The following is a 20,351-nucleotide window of genomic DNA, read 5'->3' as shown; positions in this document are numbered from 1 at the left end:
GCGCGCCCGCGGTGGGGGCCCCGCGCGCCTGCCGGGCTCGGGGCGGGGAGTCCCCGCGGGCGCCCCCAGCCCCACACCTGCGCGCAGGCTCAGCGGGCGCCCCGGCCACCCCCCTCCTGGAGATTCGAGAGTCAGCCGGGGCCGGGGCATTTCGGGGGCTCTCCAAGGGCGTGGGTCGTGTCTTTGCCATCCCTGAGCCCCCAGTGAGCGAACAAGGGAGGCTCCTTAAAGGCGTGAATCATGGAGAGCGACTAGCGTGAAGTCAGGCCGGTTAGTGAAGGCCCCGCCCAGCCTGCAGGGTGGCCCCCAGCGGGGCTGCGGCCGCAGGGCCCCCTCGGGACATCCAAGCGGGCTCCGGCACCGAGGGTGTGTTGTGTGTGAGATGTCACAGACAATGAGGCGCTAAATCCAGAGGTGTTTACTGTACTGAGTATTCAAGGGAGGCGAGATGGGGTGGGGTTCCCCCAATCTGATCCTCCACGGCTCCGGAGTGACTCACTCTTTCTTGGGCTCCAGGGTGGGGCTGGAATCTGTTTCCTGAGTTGGGTCTTGCTCCCCCTGGCCCTTGGCAGGCCCCGTCTCTCCAGACACTAGAGCCACGTTCCTCAGGTAGTTCGTGTTGAAGCAGTTGGTCTGCTCATCCCCGGGGCTCAGGTCGCAGCAGAAGGCAGTGTCATGCCAGGAGTTCCGCCGGGCGCCGCACAGCCCGTCAATGAAGGCTGATTTCTGGTGAAGGAGAGTGGGGCGCAGGGACGGGGAGGGGGGCCGTCCGAGGTCAGGTGTGGGTACTGGTGCCCACAGTCCCCCTCCCTCCGCCCCCTCCTGGGACCCAGCAAGAGGCCAGGCTGCCTTGCAGGGCGAGGCTCCTGGGGATGGGCAGATGTGCACATCGGCAAGTGCAAGTGCCAGACACTTAATGCTCAGGGAGGCAGAATAGAGCAGATCAGGCCGGAGTGAGGACTTCCGGACCCGAGAAAAAGGGTCTCCCCGGGTAGTCGCCGTTCCTGCGGGCCGCTCTGAGGTACTAAAGGGCAAGTGGCCTGCACCCGCCCTTGCTGCGCCCTGGATTTCCCGGAGAGGAGCGCGGCTCACCTCGTCCTCCGCGCAGCAGGTCTGCTCGGCCAGCGGCAGGTCGCAGCAGCGGACAGTCATGTTGTGGATGAGCCCAGGAATCTGCTTGCTGCGGGGCGGGAGAGGGCGGGGGTCAGGGTCTCGGCACCCAGACATCGGCGGGCTTGGAGACGAGTCTGCCCTTCCCGAGAGCGCCCCGAGGTGCCCCAGAAGGAGGCCTGGGGCGGGAAAAGAGCCGGGGAAACAGCGGGCAAGACTCACTGCTTGCTGAGGACCTTCCGATTCCCGCAGAGCTGGTTCATGAGGCTGGGGGTGACTCGACTGAGGTCAAGGGTCAAGATGTCCCGGTCATAGTTGGGGTAGGGCGCCCGGCGGGCGAAACACTCGTCCCGGGCAGGGCTGGGAGGGTGCTGGCAGCATGAGTGGTGGTGGGTCTTCACGGCCTGCTCGCGGTCGCAGTATCCGTCGAGGGCGTCCTCCCACTGCAGGCGGGGGGGGGGGGGGGGGAATCAGAAGCCTGGCCTTGGCCCAGCTCTCCCGAACCTCGGGCTTCCCTGTTGCCCCTGGGAGGAGGGACTTCCCGCCCGGTGCCCACGGGAAGGGCAAAGAACCAGCAGGAGGCAGCTGTGGGGGTGGGGCGGGGCACGGGTGGGGTGCGGGTGGGGCGCAGGTGGGCACGGCTGGGTTTGGAGGAGGTGAGCTGCAACGAGAGGGCGGGGGAGGCCAGAGCTGGGCAGCGGGCGGGCGGCAGCCGGCGCGCTGGGGCCGTGGGTGGGCGAGGCCAGGCGTGCAGGATGGAGGCTGGAGGCGCACAGACTCAGCCGACGAACACAACGGGCGGACTGCGGGCCACATGCTGGCAGCGGGGGCGCAGGGACGGATGGGCTGGCAGGATCGGAGGTCGCGGGCGGGCAGGCGGGCTCTCGGGGAGGCTGGGCGCCCACTTACGGCCTTCCAGATGCAGGTGTGGTTGCCCCCCTGCCGGCAGCAGCGCTGGAACTCGCCCTCCAGCCGGGTCAGCGCCTGCAGCTGCCTGTGGACCGGGCCGGAGCCCGGGAGGTGGCGCGGCACAGCGCGGAGGCGCCTCAGGCGGCAGATGTTCCTGATGTTGTCCAGAGTGGGCGCGCCAGGGGGGAAGGGCAGCTCGAGGCCCGAGGAGATGCCGGGCTGGTGGCTGGGGCAGGCCCGGAGCGGGTAGTGTGGCTGGGGGGCTGCCGTTTGGAAGCAGGAGAATCGAGCCTCCCCCTGCCGTTTGCAGCACCAGTGGGGCCGCGTCTTGACCGAGAACTCGGCCTCACAGAACCGGGTGACCGCGTCCTCCCACTAGAGCAAGAGGGGTGCGTCAGCCCAGCTGCCCACTGTCCACGCGCCTGTCTTCCGCCCAGCGCCAGGAGGGACCCTGGGCAGGTAGATGAGAAAGAAGCAGAGGCGTCCTCTTCCCCTGGCTCCCCGGGGAGGCCAGGCCTGAGGTCCTGACGCCAGGTGCGGGCCTGTCGGTCTTCAGAGACGCATGCGGGCGCGCGCGCACACCCGCGCACACACACACGCGCGTGCACACACACACGCACACACACACTCTCTGGCCGGAAGGGACGGGCACCCCGGGGCCGAGGGCCCAACTCTTACCACGAGTTGTGCACAGTCCAGGCGGTTTGCTTGGTTCCGGCAGCGGCAGCAGCGGGAGTAGCCGGTCTCCAGCAGGTTGAGCGTCTCTCCCTGGCGGCTGAGGTGGGAGTGGCCCGTCTGCGGCAGGTTCCAGGGGCCGTACACTATGTGCTGCCGGTCGGGAAGGCAGATCTGGTCCAGGTTGTCCTGGGAAGGCCGGCCCGGGGGAAAGCCGTCCAGGCGGTGGCCCCAGCCCCCGTGGGGCCGGCCGTGCAGGCAGTGATGGGCCGGACTCCCAGACTCGGGCTCTGGGAGCTGGTCATCCACGAAGCCGGCTGTTCCTTCTAGAGTGGGAAGCAGGACCGCGTGAAAGAAGGGACAGGCCGAGAGAGCTGGGGGGCTGCGGGAAGCTGGGCTTCGGGGAAGGGACTGGGCCGGTGAGGGGGGCAGAAAGATTAATTTGTGGCCCTGAAAAAAGTGCTGATCATTTGCGGCTCTTCCCTTCAAGACTGACGGAGAGGACGAGAGACTGAGGCGTGAGAGCTGCCCCCTGCCAGCGTCCCCGAGCCGGGCCTGCTTCCCAGGCTCAGGCTTCTGCTTCCCTCCCGGGGTCGTGGGCGCGCACAGGGGGGCCGCGCGGTCACTCACCCCTCTGCTTGGACGGGAAGGCCATCTCCTTCTGGTGGGGGAAAGGCGGGTCCACTGGGGTAGAGGGAGACATGTGAGAAGACCGAGCGGGGCGAGCACCCCTAGGGGGCCTGGCCAGTTTCCAGTCGCGAGAGGAAAGCAGTAGCCATGTCAGAGGAGCTACTTTTATGCCATGTAATCTCCTGACTTTATAAGAGACACCATTTCCCCCAACTTTACCCGCGACGCTACGGCCTGGAGCGGGGAGCAGGGGAGGCACTTACACTCCTTCTGTCTGACAGGAACCTGGAGAGGGGGCAGCCCTTCATGCTGGGGGATGGCGTCCGAAGGGCGAGCGGGGTCGGCTGCAGAGTGGCGCGGGCAAGAGAAGCAAAGGTCAGAGGTCAGACGGGAGCTGTGCCAGCAGCTGGCCTCGCGCGGAGCCGGGCGGGTGGCACTCACCTCCCCTTTCCAGGGGCAGCTGGGGCGGGGCCTGCCTCTCCTCTTGCAGAGGGATGTCGAGAGCCAGAGCCGGGAGAGGCTGCACTGCAGGGGGGCAGTGTGTGAGGAGCCGCCTTCCCCCGGGCCTCCCACCTCCCCTCTGAGGACAGGGGCTCCACCAGAGGCAACCTGGGGGTAACCGAGGTGGGCAGGTGCACTAACCTTCACTCTGTGCCTCAAACTCGGGTGCAGGCTGCGGGGCATCGGGGTGATCCATGGGGAAGGCCTGGGTCAGGGGGGGGGCGGGGGGGCGGCATAGCCAACTAGAGGCCAGAGGAGATACTCAGAGCCTGCGGTTCCTCTGGGACCCCCAAAGCCATTCCACTCCCCGCCGCCCTCACCTTTTTCAAAGGGCTGGTTATCCCCTTGAAAGGGCCCCAGCTGAGCCTCCTCGGGAGCCTTGGGACCTAGGAGGAAGGCGGAATCAGGGCTGGCGCGGGGGGCCCCTTCCTGGCCATGGACACGGGGCTGGGGAGCACCGGCCGTCAGCAGAAAGGACAGCAGGTGCCCCTCTGAGTGGCTTCTGCCCGGCCCCCGCCCAGTCGCCCGGCTCCCCCACCCGGAACACACACAGAGACGTCAGTGCTGGGTGCTGAGCCTGGACCCTCGTCATGGCCGCACCTCTCCTGCCCTGAGGCCTCGGGTCTCCCAGGCCTGGCAGGGAGCGTGGTATGTGGGGCTGGGGCTGGGCGGGAAGGTGCTTCCCAGGACGGGCCCTCCTCTCCCAGCCTCTCAGCTCGGAAGCTTCAGAAGAAAGTGCACCTGAGCTGCGGGAGCGCCACCGGCCACCCCCCCCTCTGCTGCAGGTGTTTTGAGCACCTTGGGCTTTCAGAGCAGGAGCCGCCCGCAGGCTGAGGCGGCCCTTCAGCTAGTCCTGGATCCTCCTCAGTGGGGTCTGAATCTACTACCTGGGGGGCCGGGGATGATTCAGGATTCCGTGTCAGTCTAGAGCCCCAGGAAAGGAGTCGCCCCAGGGGATAACTGGCGGGGTTGGCAGACTTTGTGGCTGGCCCCACAGGTCCCTCAGCTGCGCTCAGCTCCGGAGCCTCAGCTGCAGAGCGCGCGCTAGGTCTAGGGTGGCTGCGAGCGGCCCCAGAGGATGGACACCTCAACTCCTCCCCTAACCAGGCAGGGAGTCAGTCACGGGTCAGCAAAACAGTTCTGAGCAGCTCCGGGGCGGCGGGGGGGGCCTCCTTATAGGCCCCACATACAGGTGGTCTTCAGGCAGAGGCCCCCACCTGTGAAGCCACCCCTCCCCCCCATTGTTGTCCATCTGACTGCAATTTTGTGGTCTTGGCGGCATCTCCAGGAACCCCTCTCCTCTGTGCCCTGTGCCCTCTGGTTAAAGGCGCCCACGCCCCGGGTCCTCTGGGGCCTGCTCAGAAACAGGCCGAATGGAGAATCGCCCTGCGGGTGACAGCCTCTCGGGGTGGCTGACCAGGCCCGCGCCCACGCTGGCCAGAACCCCTTCCCCAGTGCCGACCCCCACCTGACTCACCGCCCTCGGGGGTTGCCGAGACAATAGCCAAGCAGGCCAGGAGCACAGCTGCTCTGGGCACGGCCCCCATCGCAGGGCGAGGGCTGGTCAGTGGCGGCTCGGAGCGCGTCCTCGGGCAGAGGGCTGGGCTGCTGGAGCCTGCTTCTCCGGTTGCTGCTGCTGTTGTGCAGCTCAGGGCCGGTTCCTGCTCCGTCTTTATACGGCCATCTCCCGCCCTCCTCAGCTTCCTGCCTTGCCGTGACTCAGTCCCAGCTGCTCCTCCTCTGGCAGCAGCTCCTCCCAAACTCACCCTGAATCCTCCTGAGAGCTCCGAGAGGAATGTGATGGATGGCAGGAGAGCATTCCCGACGCCGAGAGAAAGTGGTTCTGAGGGGGGAGGAAGGAGATGCCAGAGACCTTGTTATGTACCTTGATTTCCCTGCCTTGTGTGGAGGAGGGATCTGACACCTGCTGCGCTGGGCTGAGGAGACCCGAGGAGCTGACAGCGGGAAAGGACAGCGCCCCAGGGAGCAACCCAGCCCGGAGAGGCCTGGGCTGTCCCCGGCGATGCCCCCAACTCCCTGGGAAAAGAGGAGACAGTCCAAGCTCCCTGTGTCGGCCATCCCCGAGCCCCAGGAGTCAGAGATAAAGACACGCACTCAGCAGCTTCAAGTTTATTATCTCCAGTGCCCCTCCCTCACGTCTAACAGCCACAGCCCCCCAGACCGAGTCTCTCTGCGGAGAGGAGATTCAGGCCTCCACTGAGCTCTGAGGGTCCAGGGCCCGCCAGTGAGGCTGGGCTCTCCCACGAGAAGGGGCTGGCGGCGGCTCCTCAGGTCTCACCACAGCCCCACACACACTCAGAAAAGCTCCTCAGCATTTGGCACCCGGGTGTCCTGCAGCTCCAGCAGCCGCCGCACGGCCTCTGCCAGGCCCCACTCCCCCAGGCGGCGATTGTCTCGAGACCGAATGTTCACCGTCCTCTCGCTCTGCTCCTTCTGGCCAACCACTGCGGGAAGACGGGAGGTGTGGGGCTCTCCGGACCAAGTTACCCAGAGACATCGCCTTGTGCAGACGTTTGAGACCAACTGTCCAGGAAGGATGAGCGCAGAGCCCGCTGTGGCTCAGGGAAGGGCTGTGTTTAGCCGCCTCCTGTTCCCCAGTGCCCTGCTCATCCTGAGGAGATAAGGACGTGCTCCAGACGCTCCCTCCTGCCTATCACTCCCAGGCAGGCGCCCAGGGTCAAGGGCAGTAGGGCCAGCTGGAGAGACGAACAGATGGGCGAGCAGAGAAACGTGCGCGTGCGCAGACACTAGAGCGAGGGGAGGCTGGCCACAGGGGTAGGAGGCGCAAGTGTGCGTGGCCAGGGGTGTACAGCCAGGTCATCCGGCTGAGGAGCCTCTGCTCTGAGCCCCGAGACAGAGCCGTGAACCCCGGGAAATGGAAAAGGGAGGTCAGGCGGGGCTCCCCTCACGGCGCAGCGCTGACTCCATCTAGGACTAGAATAAACAAAGCTACTAATGAATGCCCATTAACCCTTCCTGTCCCTTTCCCGCTGATGTTCCCTGGGCTAATGAACCTAACAGATTGCAGCAGCTGGGGCAGGGGAAGGGCAGGCGAAGGCTACAGGAACTCGGGCCCCAGATGGCTCAGGCATGCCGAGCCCCGGCCCCTGCCCAGCTCAGGTATGAGACCCAATGACTCAAACACGCAGACGACCTGAATTACTGGACACAGGAGTGTGGAGGGAGGCGGGTGAGTGTGGGCTCCGCGGGGCTGCGCTAATCCTGTCACTTACCAAACTGAAAGTTGTAGTGGGTGACCTGGGCCCGGCGGACTCTGCGGCTGAGGGTGAGTCCAGAGTCGGCGTCCAGGTCCGCGGCCAGTCCCGCGGCCTTCAGGCTCTGCCATACCTGGGCCAGGGGTTGGCGACAGGCACTTCGCTTAAGGGAAGGCTGAGGAGCCGCAAGTCCGAGACCAATCTTCCCAAGGCCCCTGCTGGCCCCCGGGCCCTCAGGACACCCCTCCTCAGACTCTCTAACAGGCTCCTGCAGCTTCTCTGCTGCCTCCTAGAGTGGAGCCCAAGGGTGCCCGGGACGCCGCCTGCTTCCAGCCCTGCTCTACCAGCCGGCGGCTCCTGCAGCCGCATCTCAGCCCTCTCCAGAGCGGGAAGCCCCACTTCTGCCCAGTCCTCTAATGTGCCCAGTGCTGCTGCCAGCATCTGGCATCTGTTCACTTGTTTTGCCCGCACCCAGCAGCCGGGCGGCGGCCACGCGAACCCAATGTGGCTCCAGTGCTGGGGGACCTTTCCATGACCCGTGGGGCCTCTTCCTAGCAGGCCCCCAGCCCCGGCCCCCCCATTTGGCCTGTTCCGGGCCCTGCTTTTCCCCCCACACCTCACCTCCCTGGCGTATCCCTCTTGCTCGGTGCCCACTGGGATGACCGCCACCTGGAACGGGGACAGCCACAGGGGCCTGCGTGGGAAAGAGGAGGGAGGACAAGCGGCGTCTGGCTCTGACCCCACAGCGGCGCGGGGAGCAGGCAGGACCCAGGGCCAGAGGGCTCACCATCTCCCCCCGCAGCTCTCGGCCAGCACGCCCAGCATCCTCTCCACGGAGCCCAGCACCGCTCGGTGAATGAGGACCGGCCGCTCTGGGGCCCCCGCCTGCCTTGGAGAGAAAGAGGGGGTGGAGAGGAAGCGTCAGGAACTATGTACCCTGACTGCCGTCCGCTTCTCAAGAAATATTCTCCCCGGCTGGGAGGGGCGGGAAACTGGGGTGGTGCTTAGGCTCAAAGGGGGCCGGAACGCTGGGCTCCAGCTAGGGCACGGGCGCGGGGTCGCGGGCCGTACCCCTTGTACTGGAGGTCAAACCTCAGGGGCAGCTGGAAGTCGAGCTGGACTGTCCCGCACTGATGGGGCCGACCCAGGGCGTCATGCAGATGCACGTCAATCTGGAGGGCACAGAGCAGGGGCGTGAGAACCAGGACCAGAGCCATCTGTGTCCCCCCCGCCGTGTCACGCTCTACTGTGTCCCCGCGACGCTGCAGGGGTGTCTGCCACGTGGCAGGGCAGCACACAGACGGCCCGTCCACACCCTGACCTCTCACCTCCTGAGCTGCTCCTTCCGAGGCCTGCCCCAGGCCCGCAGCCCGGCCCCGCCCGCCCGTCACCGCCCGCACCAGCCTGTCAGACACCTGCTCTGACTACAGCTCCCGGCCCAGGGGCCAATCACTCCCAGAAATGGCTCTCTGACCCTTTTTGCCACCCAGGGCCCCACCTTGTTTCTTTCCCCACATGTAACCCATGTATCATTGTTCTTCTGTCACGTCCACGTGGCAAACCCTCCCGGGCAGCACGTCGCCTCCTCGGCCCTGCGGCAGGCTGCTCCTGTCATCACCGGGCACTCGGCGCAAATCAGAGCTGACGCCCCGGGGGAGTCACGTTCCGAAGCTCCACTGGACCCTCGCTGCTGCCAGCTTTCCCGTGGCGGCCCTGACCGGCGTGGCCCGTCCCCCGCTCTCCACATCCCCCCTCAGCGATGACCCTGGCACTGCCTCACGGAGCACTCAGGCTAGTACCCTCAGGGGAGCACGTCTCCACTTGCTACCTCACTGTACCCCCTTGCACCCCGGGGGTACTCTTCCTGCCCCCACAAGGCGGGCCTTTCCGTGCTGGCCCTCAATCCCAGGAGTCTACAACCCAACTCCTCCCTGATCCCGACAGCCCTTCCGCCACAGCATGTACACCCCCAGCACTCTCTGGCCCGCTTGTGGCCACGCAGGAGCCGCGCTTGTTGCCCTTTCTCTTTTTCCTAGTAAGCTTGTCCTTTTAAAATGAAAACTAAACAGCCCGAGTCTCTCCCTTCATCAGAACCTCTCTGACTCCCCAGGCACCTTGAGCCACTCTACTCTCCTTTGCCTTCCTGAGAGAGAGGGTTCTTGAAAGAGCAATGGATGTCCACTTGATCCTGAGTCCGCTCCCGGTTCCAAGAGTGGCCCCTCAAATCCTAACAGCTTTGTATTCATGCCAGACACTTCTCCCTCCACCCCCCCTTCCAGCCTCTGCCTAAACAGTGCCCCCCCCCCCTTATGCTACCACGTCGCCCTTCGGACTGAAAGAGACACCCTAGCAGGGCCCGTCAGGCTCCCCAGCCCTAGACTGGGTCACGGGGGATGGGAAACAGACGACACTCCTTTGTATCCGGCACAGGCTCAGAGTGTTCCTTCATACCTACTAGATAGCAAAGCTCTAGCTAGGGCCCCCACTTACTTTAGGCCCATAGAAGGCACCCTCTCCCGGGTTGAGGTCCCAGGGTTCTCCGAATTCTTCCAGGGCCCGCTGAAGCACCTTTGAAGGAAAGAGGCGAGAAGACGCGTCACCTTAGACTTCACGAGCAAACCAGCGTTGCAGCGCGGGCCTCCAGCCCAGACCCCGCTTCCGCCTTCTTCCTCCCCTCCCACCAGAGTGAACCCTCTGCCTCCGCCCCTCACCACCCGCTCACCTGCTCAGCTTGGTCCCAAAGGCGAGGCTCTCCCAGGAAGCCAGATGGCCGGGTGGACAGTGCCAGGCGGAAGGAGAAGCCAAGGACAGCGTAGACAGAGCGGAGGAAATCGAGACAGTCCCGGATCTCCGCTTCCAGCTGGGGGCCGGAAAGGAGGCGGGTGAGCCGCATGCTCGCTAGGGCGCTGGGCTCACCGGGCTCGAGGCAAACGCACAGAGGCAGGTTGGGAAGAGAATGTAACCGAACATATGGAAGGCAACTGAGGACCAGAAATAGTGGGGGTTCACAGGGAGAACAAAAGGTGGTTTAGAAATGCGTTGGGGAGCCACCTGGTCCAGGGCACAGAAGATGTGTGCGTCGTCCTGCTGGAAGCACCGCAGCCGGGTCAGGCCCCCCAGACTGCCTGAGGCCTCAGCCCGATGCAGGGCCCCGAAGTCTGCCAGTCGCAGGGGCAGCTCTCGCCAGGATCTGGGCCGGTGGGCGAACATCAGGCTGAGGTTGGGGTGGGGAGGGGTCAGGGCCACGGGGAAAGCTGGCCCCGAAGCCCGTGCCTCCACCCCTCGTGCCTGCTCCCTCCTCCGCACACCAGAGGACACCCTGGTCAGCCTGGGCATCCCTGTCAAGCCTGCTGCTCACACCGGAGCCCTGCCTAGCTCAAAGGATTCTCTCAGGAACGACACTAGCATCTCTCCCGCGCCTGTCCTGTGGCCCGGAAAGAGGAACCTCAGACAGTTACTCCAAATCCTTGCTGTTGCACGTAAAGAGACAGGGACCTAGAAGCTCGGTGACTCAGGCAGAGGCCAGACTCAAGACTCAACTCAGGAGGCCCCAGGGCCTTCCCAGGTCTATTACTCAGCTTTAGCAAGTGGCTGCCGAGCCCAGCCCAGCCCCGGGAGGACCCAGCTTCCGGGCTCCAGCTCACCAGTGCGCAGGGCAGTTCATGGGCTTGAGGGCCAGTGTGTCTGTGGGCTGGCCAGCAGGCCTGTCAGAGCCCGGGGGTTGCAGGGCAAACATGTCTTCCTGGTAGTGCGCCCAGTGCCCCGACAGTTCCCACAGTTTTGTGGAAAACAGCGTGGGGGTTTTCACCTCTGAGAAGCCACGGCGGGTGTACTCGGCCTAGAGAGAAGGGTACAGGTGTGCGAGGTCAGGGCGGCCGGGGCAGCATCTGTGACTCTCTGGCCCCCTGGTCACGCGATCTCAACCCTCTCTGCGTCCCCCACCGCAGGCCCCTGATACAGGCCGTCAGCACTTTACCACGTCTACGTCCAAGCTTCTACCCGTCCTTTCAACGCCTGGCTCCTGCTCGGCCCTTGGCCCCTCCTGGGTCCTCCCCCCTTACCCTGATGAAAGCCACCAGTGCGTTATACACTCTTGTCCCGCGAGGCAGGAAGAAGCAGCTCCCAGGGCTCAGTTCATGGAAGAAGAAGAGCTCCTGCTCCTGGGGTGGGGATGGCCATGGTTACCTCCAGGGGGAGGGGACTCTGGAGCCCAGAAGAAACAACTGCCAGCACTACGAAAGCCTCCTGGACCCTGGCTGGGGCTCAGGCCCCCTCCCCTCTCCTCAATCCTTACCCCCCAGCCCTCACTCCCCGGCCTCTGCACCTTCCCAATGCGCCGGTGGTCCCGTAACTCTGCTTCCTCCCTCTGTTCTTCCCAGGCCCTCAGCTCCTCTGCCGTGGGGAAGGAAATCCCCGCCACTCTCTGCAGCGGCTCTGGGCTGCCTGAAGACCTCCATAAGGCTGACGAATTCTGCCGCGGGACAGAGGCAAAGTGAAGGAGGGGAGCAGGGAAGCGCCCCCCCATCCGCACATGAGACCCTGTCAGCAGAACAGCTGTGTCACTGACCCTGGCCCAACTCACCCCCTCGCTCCTTCCGGTCACGAGTAGGATGGCCACCGAACCCTGCAGAGCCCTGCCGCTACAGCTCGGAGGTGCCTGACTCTTGACTCTCATGTCCCCCTCAAGCCTAAACGCATCCTGCACTTCTCCCTCCCAGTACCACTGCCCCACGGGCAGCCTCTACTTAGTTCTGTCCCCCTCTCATCAGTGGGTGCTCAGGGCAGTAACCCAAAGGTCAGTCTATGCCCCTCCTACCAGTCTCCACACCAGAGCTGCTCCTGCCCCCGCCCTTCCCCTCAACAGCAGCACCACCGAGACGGCCTGTGGTTACAGCGCTGTTGTCATGTCCTCGCCCCGCTCCCGCGCCCGCGAGGCCTATCTCTACACTGCGGATTCACTGGTCAGACGGGAGTTAGCAGCATTAATTTTTTTATATTTAAAATGTATCACGCAGCGGTGGAGCACTGGGTTGCGAAGCTGCCCGCGGCCTCTGCAGCGCCGGTTCGATCCCCGGCTGCTCCCCGGCCACCGGAGGAGGGTCCCACATGGCGCGCAGACCTCTCCTGCCGCCCGCTGCTCCCCTCAGCAGTGTCCTTCGGTCCTTCTGCCTGCTCTGCTCCCCGCTCTGGCTCTGGTGAATTCTCTCACCCTCCCGCGCTTCTGACTGTACCCAGTGCATGTATAAATAAATAAATAAATAAATCTTTAAAAAAAAAAAAAAAAAAAAAAAAATGTATCACGCCACACTCTCTGGTGGGAACAGGTGATGGGGCTGACCTAAGGCCGCACACGTCACTGGCAGCAGAGCCAGGACTGGGCGCTGACGGCGTGGCTTTCAGGCCAGGGCTTTTTAGTCTACGTAACTGCCCCCCGCTCCTCCCTGCGCCCACTCCCACCTAATAACCCATCTTGCCTGGGAACAGTATTTTCACAAAAGATGTGCCCGTGACTTAGGATATTCTCCCCAAGCCTGTCGCGGGGCGTTCTACACCTCCTCTCGCCACAGTCGCCTTCGCTGTGGGGTCCTGTCCAGCCTGTTCACACCCCACTTCATGTCCCTTAGCACTGATGTCTGACTCTGGAATTTGAATTGGCTTCTGGGCCCCGGCAGGGTGTCCAGTATCTGCCACCACACTGGGAGTTTCTAGAAGGCAGGGACTAAGCATCTTTCTCCTTCTGGATCTCCCCATTAGCAATCAGCATAAAAAAGGGGCCGAGAGAGAAGACCATCTCCCATTCCCATTCCCTCCCAGGAAACCAGGCTGACTCGACCCCTGCCCGCCCCACTGACTGTTAATAGCTTCAGTCCTCCGATCTGTCCAGTATGGCGAAGGTGGGGGCCCCGGCAAAGATCAACCGACATGCCACACCTACGAGAGAGAAGGGGCCGATTATGGTTTCCAAAGTAATGAGCTACCTTTCTCCCTCTCCTCCTCTCCCGCAGACGAGAAGTGGTGAGGGACTGTTCTAGAGAGAGCAGTGGGGGATAAAAATCAATTCCTGTTCCCATGTTTTTTCTCTGGAGCAACACAAATCACCCTCTTCCTCCCTCCTCAGCCCCAGCCCCCACGCAGCCCCACCATGCCCTGGCTCCCTGGTCCTGACAGGGCTCACCCATATACTGTGGCTGCCGGACCTGTCACCTTCTCCTCGATCACGCGGAGCTTGAAGGGGTTATCCTGGAACAAGGGAGGAGTGAAGAGAAGTCTTTATTTCCACCAAGATATGCTGGGAGAGAGCCATCTCTTCCCTCCAGCCTTTGGATCTTCCTCAGAAACCTGTGCGTCTCCACCCCACCTTGAAGAGTTGACAAAGCTGCTCCCGGGAAACCTCTAGCCTCCGGAAGGGTTGAGCAGCAGCTGCAAATTCCTGGCAGAGGCGCTCCAAGACAGGCAGCTCCGAGCCCCGGACTGTCCTGGAAGATGGCAGCTGTGGGTTTTATTGTCTGAGAAGCATCAACTGGGTGACACACTTATTGGCTAAGGGGTAAAGTCCTGCTCTCTAGAAACATTTAGAATTATTGGAAAAGACTAACTAAAAGAACACGTAAGTAGGAAATTGGGTACAAAGCTGGAACAAAAGCTCTATGTGAAATTAAAAGTTCAGTGCAGATAATCTGGATGGACAAAATCAAGCAATATGGACGGATGAAGCAAAGATCGAGGAATTCATAAAGGCAAGAGAAAATAAATTCCAAGCAGAATTCGAAAGAGGAAAGGCATGGACTAGTGGATGTCACAGTTAACTCAAGGGGTCCTCCCCTAGCTTTTCCCTCCAAATTGAAGACCTCAAGCCTGAGGTCTCAGAAACCATCCCAATAATGTTAGAAGCTATTAAAACTTTTAAGATTCCTAAGTTACATTTATAAGATTTATGCCCTATGTGTACAGCTCGGCGACGATGGATGGTTCTGCATTGCATAACTGAAATTTGCTAAGAGACATCTTAATTGTTCTCATCTCCTTCTCTCCAAATGCAAGGTGACAGATATGCTGTACCTCTCAACTGTGGGAATCCTTTCACGATATATACGTGCATACTATCAGTTTGGATGCTTTAAATATATTACTATTTTATGTCAATTATACTTCAAAACAGTTGAAAATAAATCTGGTGAAATCTCTAAAAAACAAACTACCCCAGTATCACTCTCCCTCCTTGAACTACTCACCGCTGCTTTTCCAGGAAGAAGTCATGGTAGAAGCCACACTCTGTACTGGGACCTCGGCAGAGGATAGCACCTAGTTGGTGTTCAGCTGCTGCCCCCAGGACATGGGCGCTGGAGTGCCAGAACACCTGGTTCACAAGAGCAGAGTTCTTGACTTCAAACTTTCTCCTTTAACCACTAGTTCTCTGATCCTCTCCTCAGAGAAGATGGTGTGAAACCAGACTGGCTCACCTAGAAATTACTACAAAATGGGGAATCCGACCTTGAGGGTGACTATTAAAAATTGAATAGAAAAGAAGGCCAGTAACCTTCCTTTTAGTGCACCGAAGAGATTATCCGCCAGCCCAACTCAGTCTTCTTGGCCCTAGAGGACTGAGTAAGCGGCCAGTTTTCTTTTGCTGTAACTGTAACATTTTCTAGGGCTTCAGAATTAACTACTTTCTTAAGACAGTGGTTCCCGGGCCTCCCTGGTGGCACGGGGGGTTGGGATACAGCCTATGAAGCTGTCCGCAGCCTCTGCAATACGAGTTTGATCCCCGGCCAGCCAGGGAGTGGCCCACATAACGCAGCAGACCTCTCCTGTCTCGCCCGCTGCTCCCCTCAGGAGTGTATTTCGTCAGTCTGCCTGTTCTGTTCCCCACTCTGTCTCTGATGAGTCCTCTCAGCCCCCCCCCACCATGCCTCTGGCCTGTGCCCCAGCTCTTGCATGCATAAATAAATAAATCTTAAAAAAAAAAAAAAAAAAAAGACAGTGGTTCCCAAGGCCTGTTACATCTTTCAGTCTTTATTTTTTTTCTGTCCCAGGAATCTAGTATGATGCAACCACTCCTCTAGGTTTGGTCACCAGTTGTCCCATGGAGACATGGGAACTCCATTTTCCTCCATTGCATCCGAATAATTACCAAGCTAATATGCTTAAGACAAAGTGGGGAGGAGGTAGTTTGTGTGCTCAGTTGTGGAAGCCATGCTAGAATACACCCTATGGAGGACTTATAATATTGTCTCAAAGTTGAGGGCGCTGGCTTTCTCTCCCTTTCTGGTGTTCAAGATGTTGAAGTGATGTAGAGGGTCCGCTGGTGCGAAATTGCTAATTTCCTTGGGTTGTCCACTAGGAGCCATGATCAACTATGATGAGCACACAGGAGCAAAAAGTCTGTACATCCCCTCTGTGAAGGGGATCAAGGGACAAGCGGACAGATCTCTGCTGCTGGTGTGGGCATCACAGTGATGACCGGTGAAGAAGGCAAACCAGAACTCAGAAAGAAGGAACGTCCAGTAGTGGTCACATGAAAAGGAAAGTCATCTTGGAGAAAAGATGCAGGTTTCTTTACCCTGAAGATAGTGCAGGGGCCACAGTGAATGGTACATCCAAGAGGAAAGTTTCTGTCATCACTGCACCAGTCGAAAGGAGTGTGCAGGTCTGTGACTCAGAAATGCACTCAATGCTGCCCACACTGCATGACTGCTTGGTGTCATTTGTGAAAAAAGAACCCACTGAAATTATCTGCCCACCAAAAAGAGGTGAGGGGACTAGTCTAGCATATTATCCTTTTTTTTTTTTTTAAGAATTATTTCTTTATTGCAAGATTTTAATTTTATTTATTTCCGCATAGAAGAACTGGGATGTAGGCCAGAAGTGCAGGGGTTAAGAGGATTCACCAGAGGCAGAGCGGGGAGCAGACCAGTGGGTCTACTGAAATACACTGCTGAGGGGAGCAGTGGGCGAGACAGATGTCTGTGGGTCAGCTCTGGGGCTGGGGATCAAACTCAGGATGGATCAAGTCTTATGGTGGTAGCACTGAGACTTAACCCCTAGGCCACCAGGGAGTCCTTGTCCTTCTTCTTTCAAGTTAATACCTGTCCTTTTCAGATACAGGCTAAGTAAAAACTCATTGTAAGTTTCTGGTTTAGCCAGAATAAGCAAAACAAGCTATCTGTGGTAGGTCTCCCTCCCAACTACAAATGGAGAAACTACTGCAAAGGAAATGTTAGAAATGGCTGCTTAAATCTCTCATAGTTTAGTAGCTAATGTATTCCTCTGAAAGAAGAAACTTACTGCTTTCCCCTCTGCAGAAGCAAAAGTCAGAAACCTGAGGTCACAGTCTGTCTCCAGGGGCCGCTCCAGATCATAGGGTTCTCCATTCACTTGAGCCACCACTGCAGTATCTGCCAGTGTTGAACTTCAGCAATGGGGGTGGGGTTGGGAGAAAAAGAGGGTTACCAACCAGAGGGGGTGAAAGGGACCCATTTCTTAGCAAGTGTACACTTGCAAAGGGGAGATGTGTTATCAAAGCAACAGAGCCTGTTACTTTGCCTGACGGATAATGGATGTGCAGAGACTCTAACACTAATGCAAAAAGAAAAATCCTCAGGAAAGGCCCTTGATGGGGGTGGGGCTGCAGCACGCACAGCTTTCTTTCCCCACTCAGGTCCAAAGGAAGCAAAGGTGCAAGAGCAGACCGGGGACCTGAGAACAGGCCTAGTACCTGATCTGCTGGGCTATTTGGTAAGGGGTTGTGTTCCACGCCACAGCGTCCACTTGCTGGCCTCCGGGAAGTGATATCTTAATAGACCGGCGCTCCTTCTGGGCCCTGCGGGCTAACCTCTTCACCTGGGCGGCCCAGAGCTCCTCGAAGAGGCCAAGCCGCTCTGCCAACCAGTGCGGAAGGGTCGGCACAGCTGCCTGGAGGGAAACATGTCAGGAATAACGCAATTCCCACCCTTCCACTGGTGACTGGGCAGGTGGCCTTGCTCCTAACCCCTGGCTCTTGGGGGGGACCGTGACAAGGGCCCGAGGGGGGGCTCGCTCGTCCCAGCAAAAAGATGGCGTGAGGGAGAGGGCTGGGCAGGTGCGCCTGGGGCGTCGGCGAGGGGTCAGGCTGGGTGGAGAGCCTCCATCTTGGCCTTGGGCTGCGCCCGATGCGGCTCGGAACTTTAGGGCCCCTCACGCACCGTGTGCACCCCGCAGGCTCGTAACCCTGGGAGCCGGAGCCGCCGCCACCTCGGATACAGCCCCATGTTTCCTCAGGCCCGGCACACAGCCGCCAGTTACCGCCGCCTCTCCTCCGCCAGATCCCTCATTGGCTCCTTGCCTAACAATACCCAAGCCTATTGGTTAGAACCGCTGCCACTCAAGTCTGGCACCGCCTCCAGGAACTCCAGAGAGGTACCCCCCACACAGCAAGAGCGGCGGTGCCGGAGGTTCCGCCTGACCGGAAGACCTAAGCTGTTACACCGCCGCGCTCCAGCCCCGCTGAGTTTCAGCAGAAAAGCGATCAGGGATTTTGCGGCTCTGCGGACCGGCCAGGACAGCTCTTGAGAGAGAGGGCAGGAGAAAAGCGGAGGGGAAAGGCAGTTAGCTGTTTCTTTTCTAACCAAAGAAGTCTTTCACAGCATCTCCACTAGCAGGCAGGAACCAGTTCAGAGCACAGACTTTGGAACCAGCAGATTTAGGGTAAATCCCGGATCTGCTGGGCACTGTGTGATTTCAGATTTCTTCTCAGCTTCAGTTTCCTCAGTAAATGGGAACAACAGTTACAGCCCCATTTGATGAGGCTAATTTGATGTAAACACCTTATCATGCTGCGGGGCACACAGGGATGGGCACGTACACGGGCCACAAGTGTCAGACCTTTAGGACCCCAGCAGAGAACCTGCCTTAGAGGGACCGTGGAGACCTCTTCGTCTTATAGATGAGAAGTTTAAAGTCAGAAAAGGAAGTGATCTAAGGACAAACAGTAAATGCTGATGCTGCACTCTGAATCCAAGTCTTGTCCTCTTCGACCACCCCCTCCTTTCTGGGGTAAGAGAGGTCACTCCCAGTATATCCCCATCACGCTGGACAGAGGTGCCCGACCCTAGACTCTGCTTCTTACCAAGACCTTGGCCTCTCATTCCTGTCCTAGCTCTCAACTTCCTTTTTACCCCTTCCCTCCCCTCTCGCTGCTCTCTCTACACAGGACTATGTGTATCTGATTTATTTTACACGGTGATAAACCGAAACACGGTTAGAGCTTTAGTAAAAAAGCATGAGTGGAAATGGACTTGGGGACAGCTGTGGGGTTCCCTGTAATTCCCATTGTCCCCTCACCTGGGGGTGGGGGTGGTTAGACTTGGTTCTCAAGTTTCTGATGGTGATGGAATCAAAGACTGTGGAGGAGGAGCTGTCAGAGAAAGCTGTTTAATGTAGGTTTCCAGCGGCCAGAGCTTCTGTCTGGGGAAGCAGCAGTTGGTCTGAGTCAGAGGCTCCATTCGGCTCCATCTTCTGGTATGTTAGCCAACCCTGAAATACAAAAAGAATAGACAAGGCTGTGGAAGAGGAAGATGACTTGTGTGGTTGGAAGCAGGTTGTGAAGATTTTTAAATGGCATTCATAAAAACTGCAACAACAGGCATTGTTTCCCCACAGCTGGGCACCAAAAGGGGCAGGCATTTTATTGTAGAAATATATAGAAAGAAATGGCAGGTGCTCAATAAATATTAATAGTGTACCCATCACTATATTGACTTGAAATGCCAAAGGATACATTGGCAGACAAACACATCCCAGACTCATTCTACCTTGTCCTCTTTTGTTAGAGTAGTGGAGGGTTGCTGGACTAGCGATCACGCGGGGTGGCACTCCCGCACTCATCCCTCAAACATCTACTCCAACGCGACTGCTGCTGTGTGCACTGCACTGAGCAGGGTGCCGAGAGGATGCCAATCCGCCGCCACATCATCGCCTCCGTGCCTTGCGTTGCAGGAGAAGGAAGGAATGTCAAGAGTCACTCCATTTCTCCCTCTCCTGCAAGGAGGCAAGAGCGGGCTAGCTCAGGGCGGCCCCCAGTCACCATGGTTCTCCCACGACTTGATTTGTAAATAGCGTGTTCCAGCCTCAGGGAATGTTAAACCCATTAATCTGCCTGGGAAACATCTATCCCTAAAAATTGCCTCATGTACCCCCTAGGATAATACCTACTGGGTGTCAAGAGCCTGCCTTTGCTATCTCATTTAACTCCTCCAGCAACCCTGCCCGAGTCACTGCTATTCTTATGCACCTTTAAAACATGCACCACCACCCTCGGAGCAGTCAGCCCCGCGTGCCTGCACCCAGAGCCCGCCACGCCAGCGCCATGCTGCCTCTCGGGCCAGGTTAGTCAGAAGGCGTCACGTTTGCTGGTGCCGCTCCCTCTTGCTCCCCAGGGTACACTACTTGGAGCCTTTCCCCTCTTTCGTTTAGGGGGCAGCGGAGGGTCCTATAAAAGTCCAAGAGAGCAGGTATCTAACACATCTTCCCTACCAGATGGGCAGCAAGGAAGATGAAGTGTTCAGGAAACAGGCCAGGTCTCACAGCAACCCGGGCGGAGAGGGGGGCTCGGAAGGCCCCAGCCGAGTTTTGGGAAACGGGCGGTTTTATTCCACCTTTAGAAGCTTTGGGTGAGGTACTTTCTTTTCATAATTGTAAACTACCTGGGGAATGTTCTCACTGAAGGGCACACACATTTTCCACTTGTCATCAGAATCACGGTTTAGCTCTTAGAAGTAAAATTTTCACTTCCCTGCACCAAAAAGGTAGAAAATATATTGGAGGTAAAAAGAAATACAAAAGTTTATGTCACGGCTAGTGGTCTGAGGTACTGTAGTTAGGAGGGTAAGATTTCTTTTCCCCCTTAGTAATGAAGATCTAAGATGGGGCCAAGCTTTTACTTTTCTGCCTTTAAGATGTCACAGAGGAGGGCCTCTCTGCTGGCGCAAGGGATTAAGTCTCAGCACTATGAAGCTACCGCAGCCACAGCAGCACGAGTTTGATCCCTGCCAGGGAGCTACCGACAGGGCGCAGCAGACCCCTCCTGTCTGCCCGCTGCTCCCCTCAGCAGTGTTTTAGTGGATCCCCCTGTTCTGCTCTCTGCTCTGTCTCTGGCGAATCCTCTCACTCCCCTGCCCGCCGCATCTCTGGCCTGCACCCTAGCTCTTGTATGCATAAATAAATCTTTTTAAAAAAAGATGTCACGGAGGGAAAGAATGTCTATAGCCAGTTTGCTGGGGACAGCTACCAGGGGCATGCGGCACGCTTGAACCT

The 20,351-nt window shown here is 59.2% G+C and overlaps 2 protein-coding genes across 5 annotated transcripts; both read right to left on the bottom strand.

The window, feature by feature from the left end:
- Positions 1-404: 404 nt before the first annotated feature.
- On the bottom strand, positions 405-4,262 carry ECM1 (extracellular matrix protein 1). The gene is made up of 10 exons (XM_054691564.1): positions 4,240-4,262; positions 3,967-4,067; positions 3,766-3,849; positions 3,588-3,668; positions 3,325-3,378; positions 2,698-3,020; positions 2,020-2,394; positions 1,333-1,553; positions 1,093-1,180; positions 405-726 (listed from the first exon to the last, which is right to left on the bottom strand). Exons 1-10 carry the CDS (start codon positions 4,260-4,262, stop codon positions 496-498), a joined length of 1,581 nt encoding a protein of 526 aa, XP_054547539.1. The 3' UTR covers positions 405-495.
- Positions 4,263-4,528: 266 nt separating this feature from the next.
- On the bottom strand, positions 4,529-18,528 carry TARS2 (threonyl-tRNA synthetase 2, mitochondrial). 4 transcript variants are annotated; one of them, XM_054691623.1, is made up of 19 exons: positions 18,381-18,528; positions 17,243-17,382; positions 16,777-16,973; positions 16,347-16,470; positions 14,294-14,418; positions 13,420-13,537; positions 13,237-13,301; positions 12,914-12,992; positions 11,386-11,532; positions 11,123-11,221; positions 10,706-10,899; positions 10,113-10,275; positions 9,784-9,921; positions 9,552-9,629; positions 8,133-8,233; positions 7,849-7,950; positions 7,683-7,755; positions 7,080-7,194; positions 4,529-5,668 (listed from the first exon to the last, which is right to left on the bottom strand). In XM_054691623.1, the coding sequence occupies exons 2-19, from the start codon at positions 17,306-17,308 to the stop codon at positions 5,184-5,186; spliced, it is 2,469 nt and encodes an 822-aa protein (XP_054547598.1). In that variant the 5' UTR covers positions 17,309-17,382; positions 18,381-18,528; the 3' UTR covers positions 4,529-5,183. The 4 variants fall into 4 exon arrangements, with proteins under 4 accessions (XP_054547598.1, XP_037354839.1, XP_037354840.1 ...); XM_037498942.2 differs by having other exon boundaries at positions 5,629-6,290; XM_037498943.2 differs by lacking the exon at positions 4,529-5,668 and adding an exon at positions 6,248-6,780.
- Positions 18,529-20,351: the final 1,823 nt, after the last annotated feature.

Source organism: Talpa occidentalis, unplaced genomic scaffold, assembly GCF_014898055.3.
Source record: "Talpa occidentalis isolate TD23 unplaced genomic scaffold, MPIMG_talOcc4v2.1 talOcc4.9, whole genome shotgun sequence".
Taxonomy (NCBI): Eukaryota; Metazoa; Chordata; class Mammalia; order Eulipotyphla; family Talpidae; genus Talpa; species Talpa occidentalis.
Note: the sequence above shows the minus strand (reverse complement) of the source record. Positions and strands in the feature narration are given on the sequence as shown.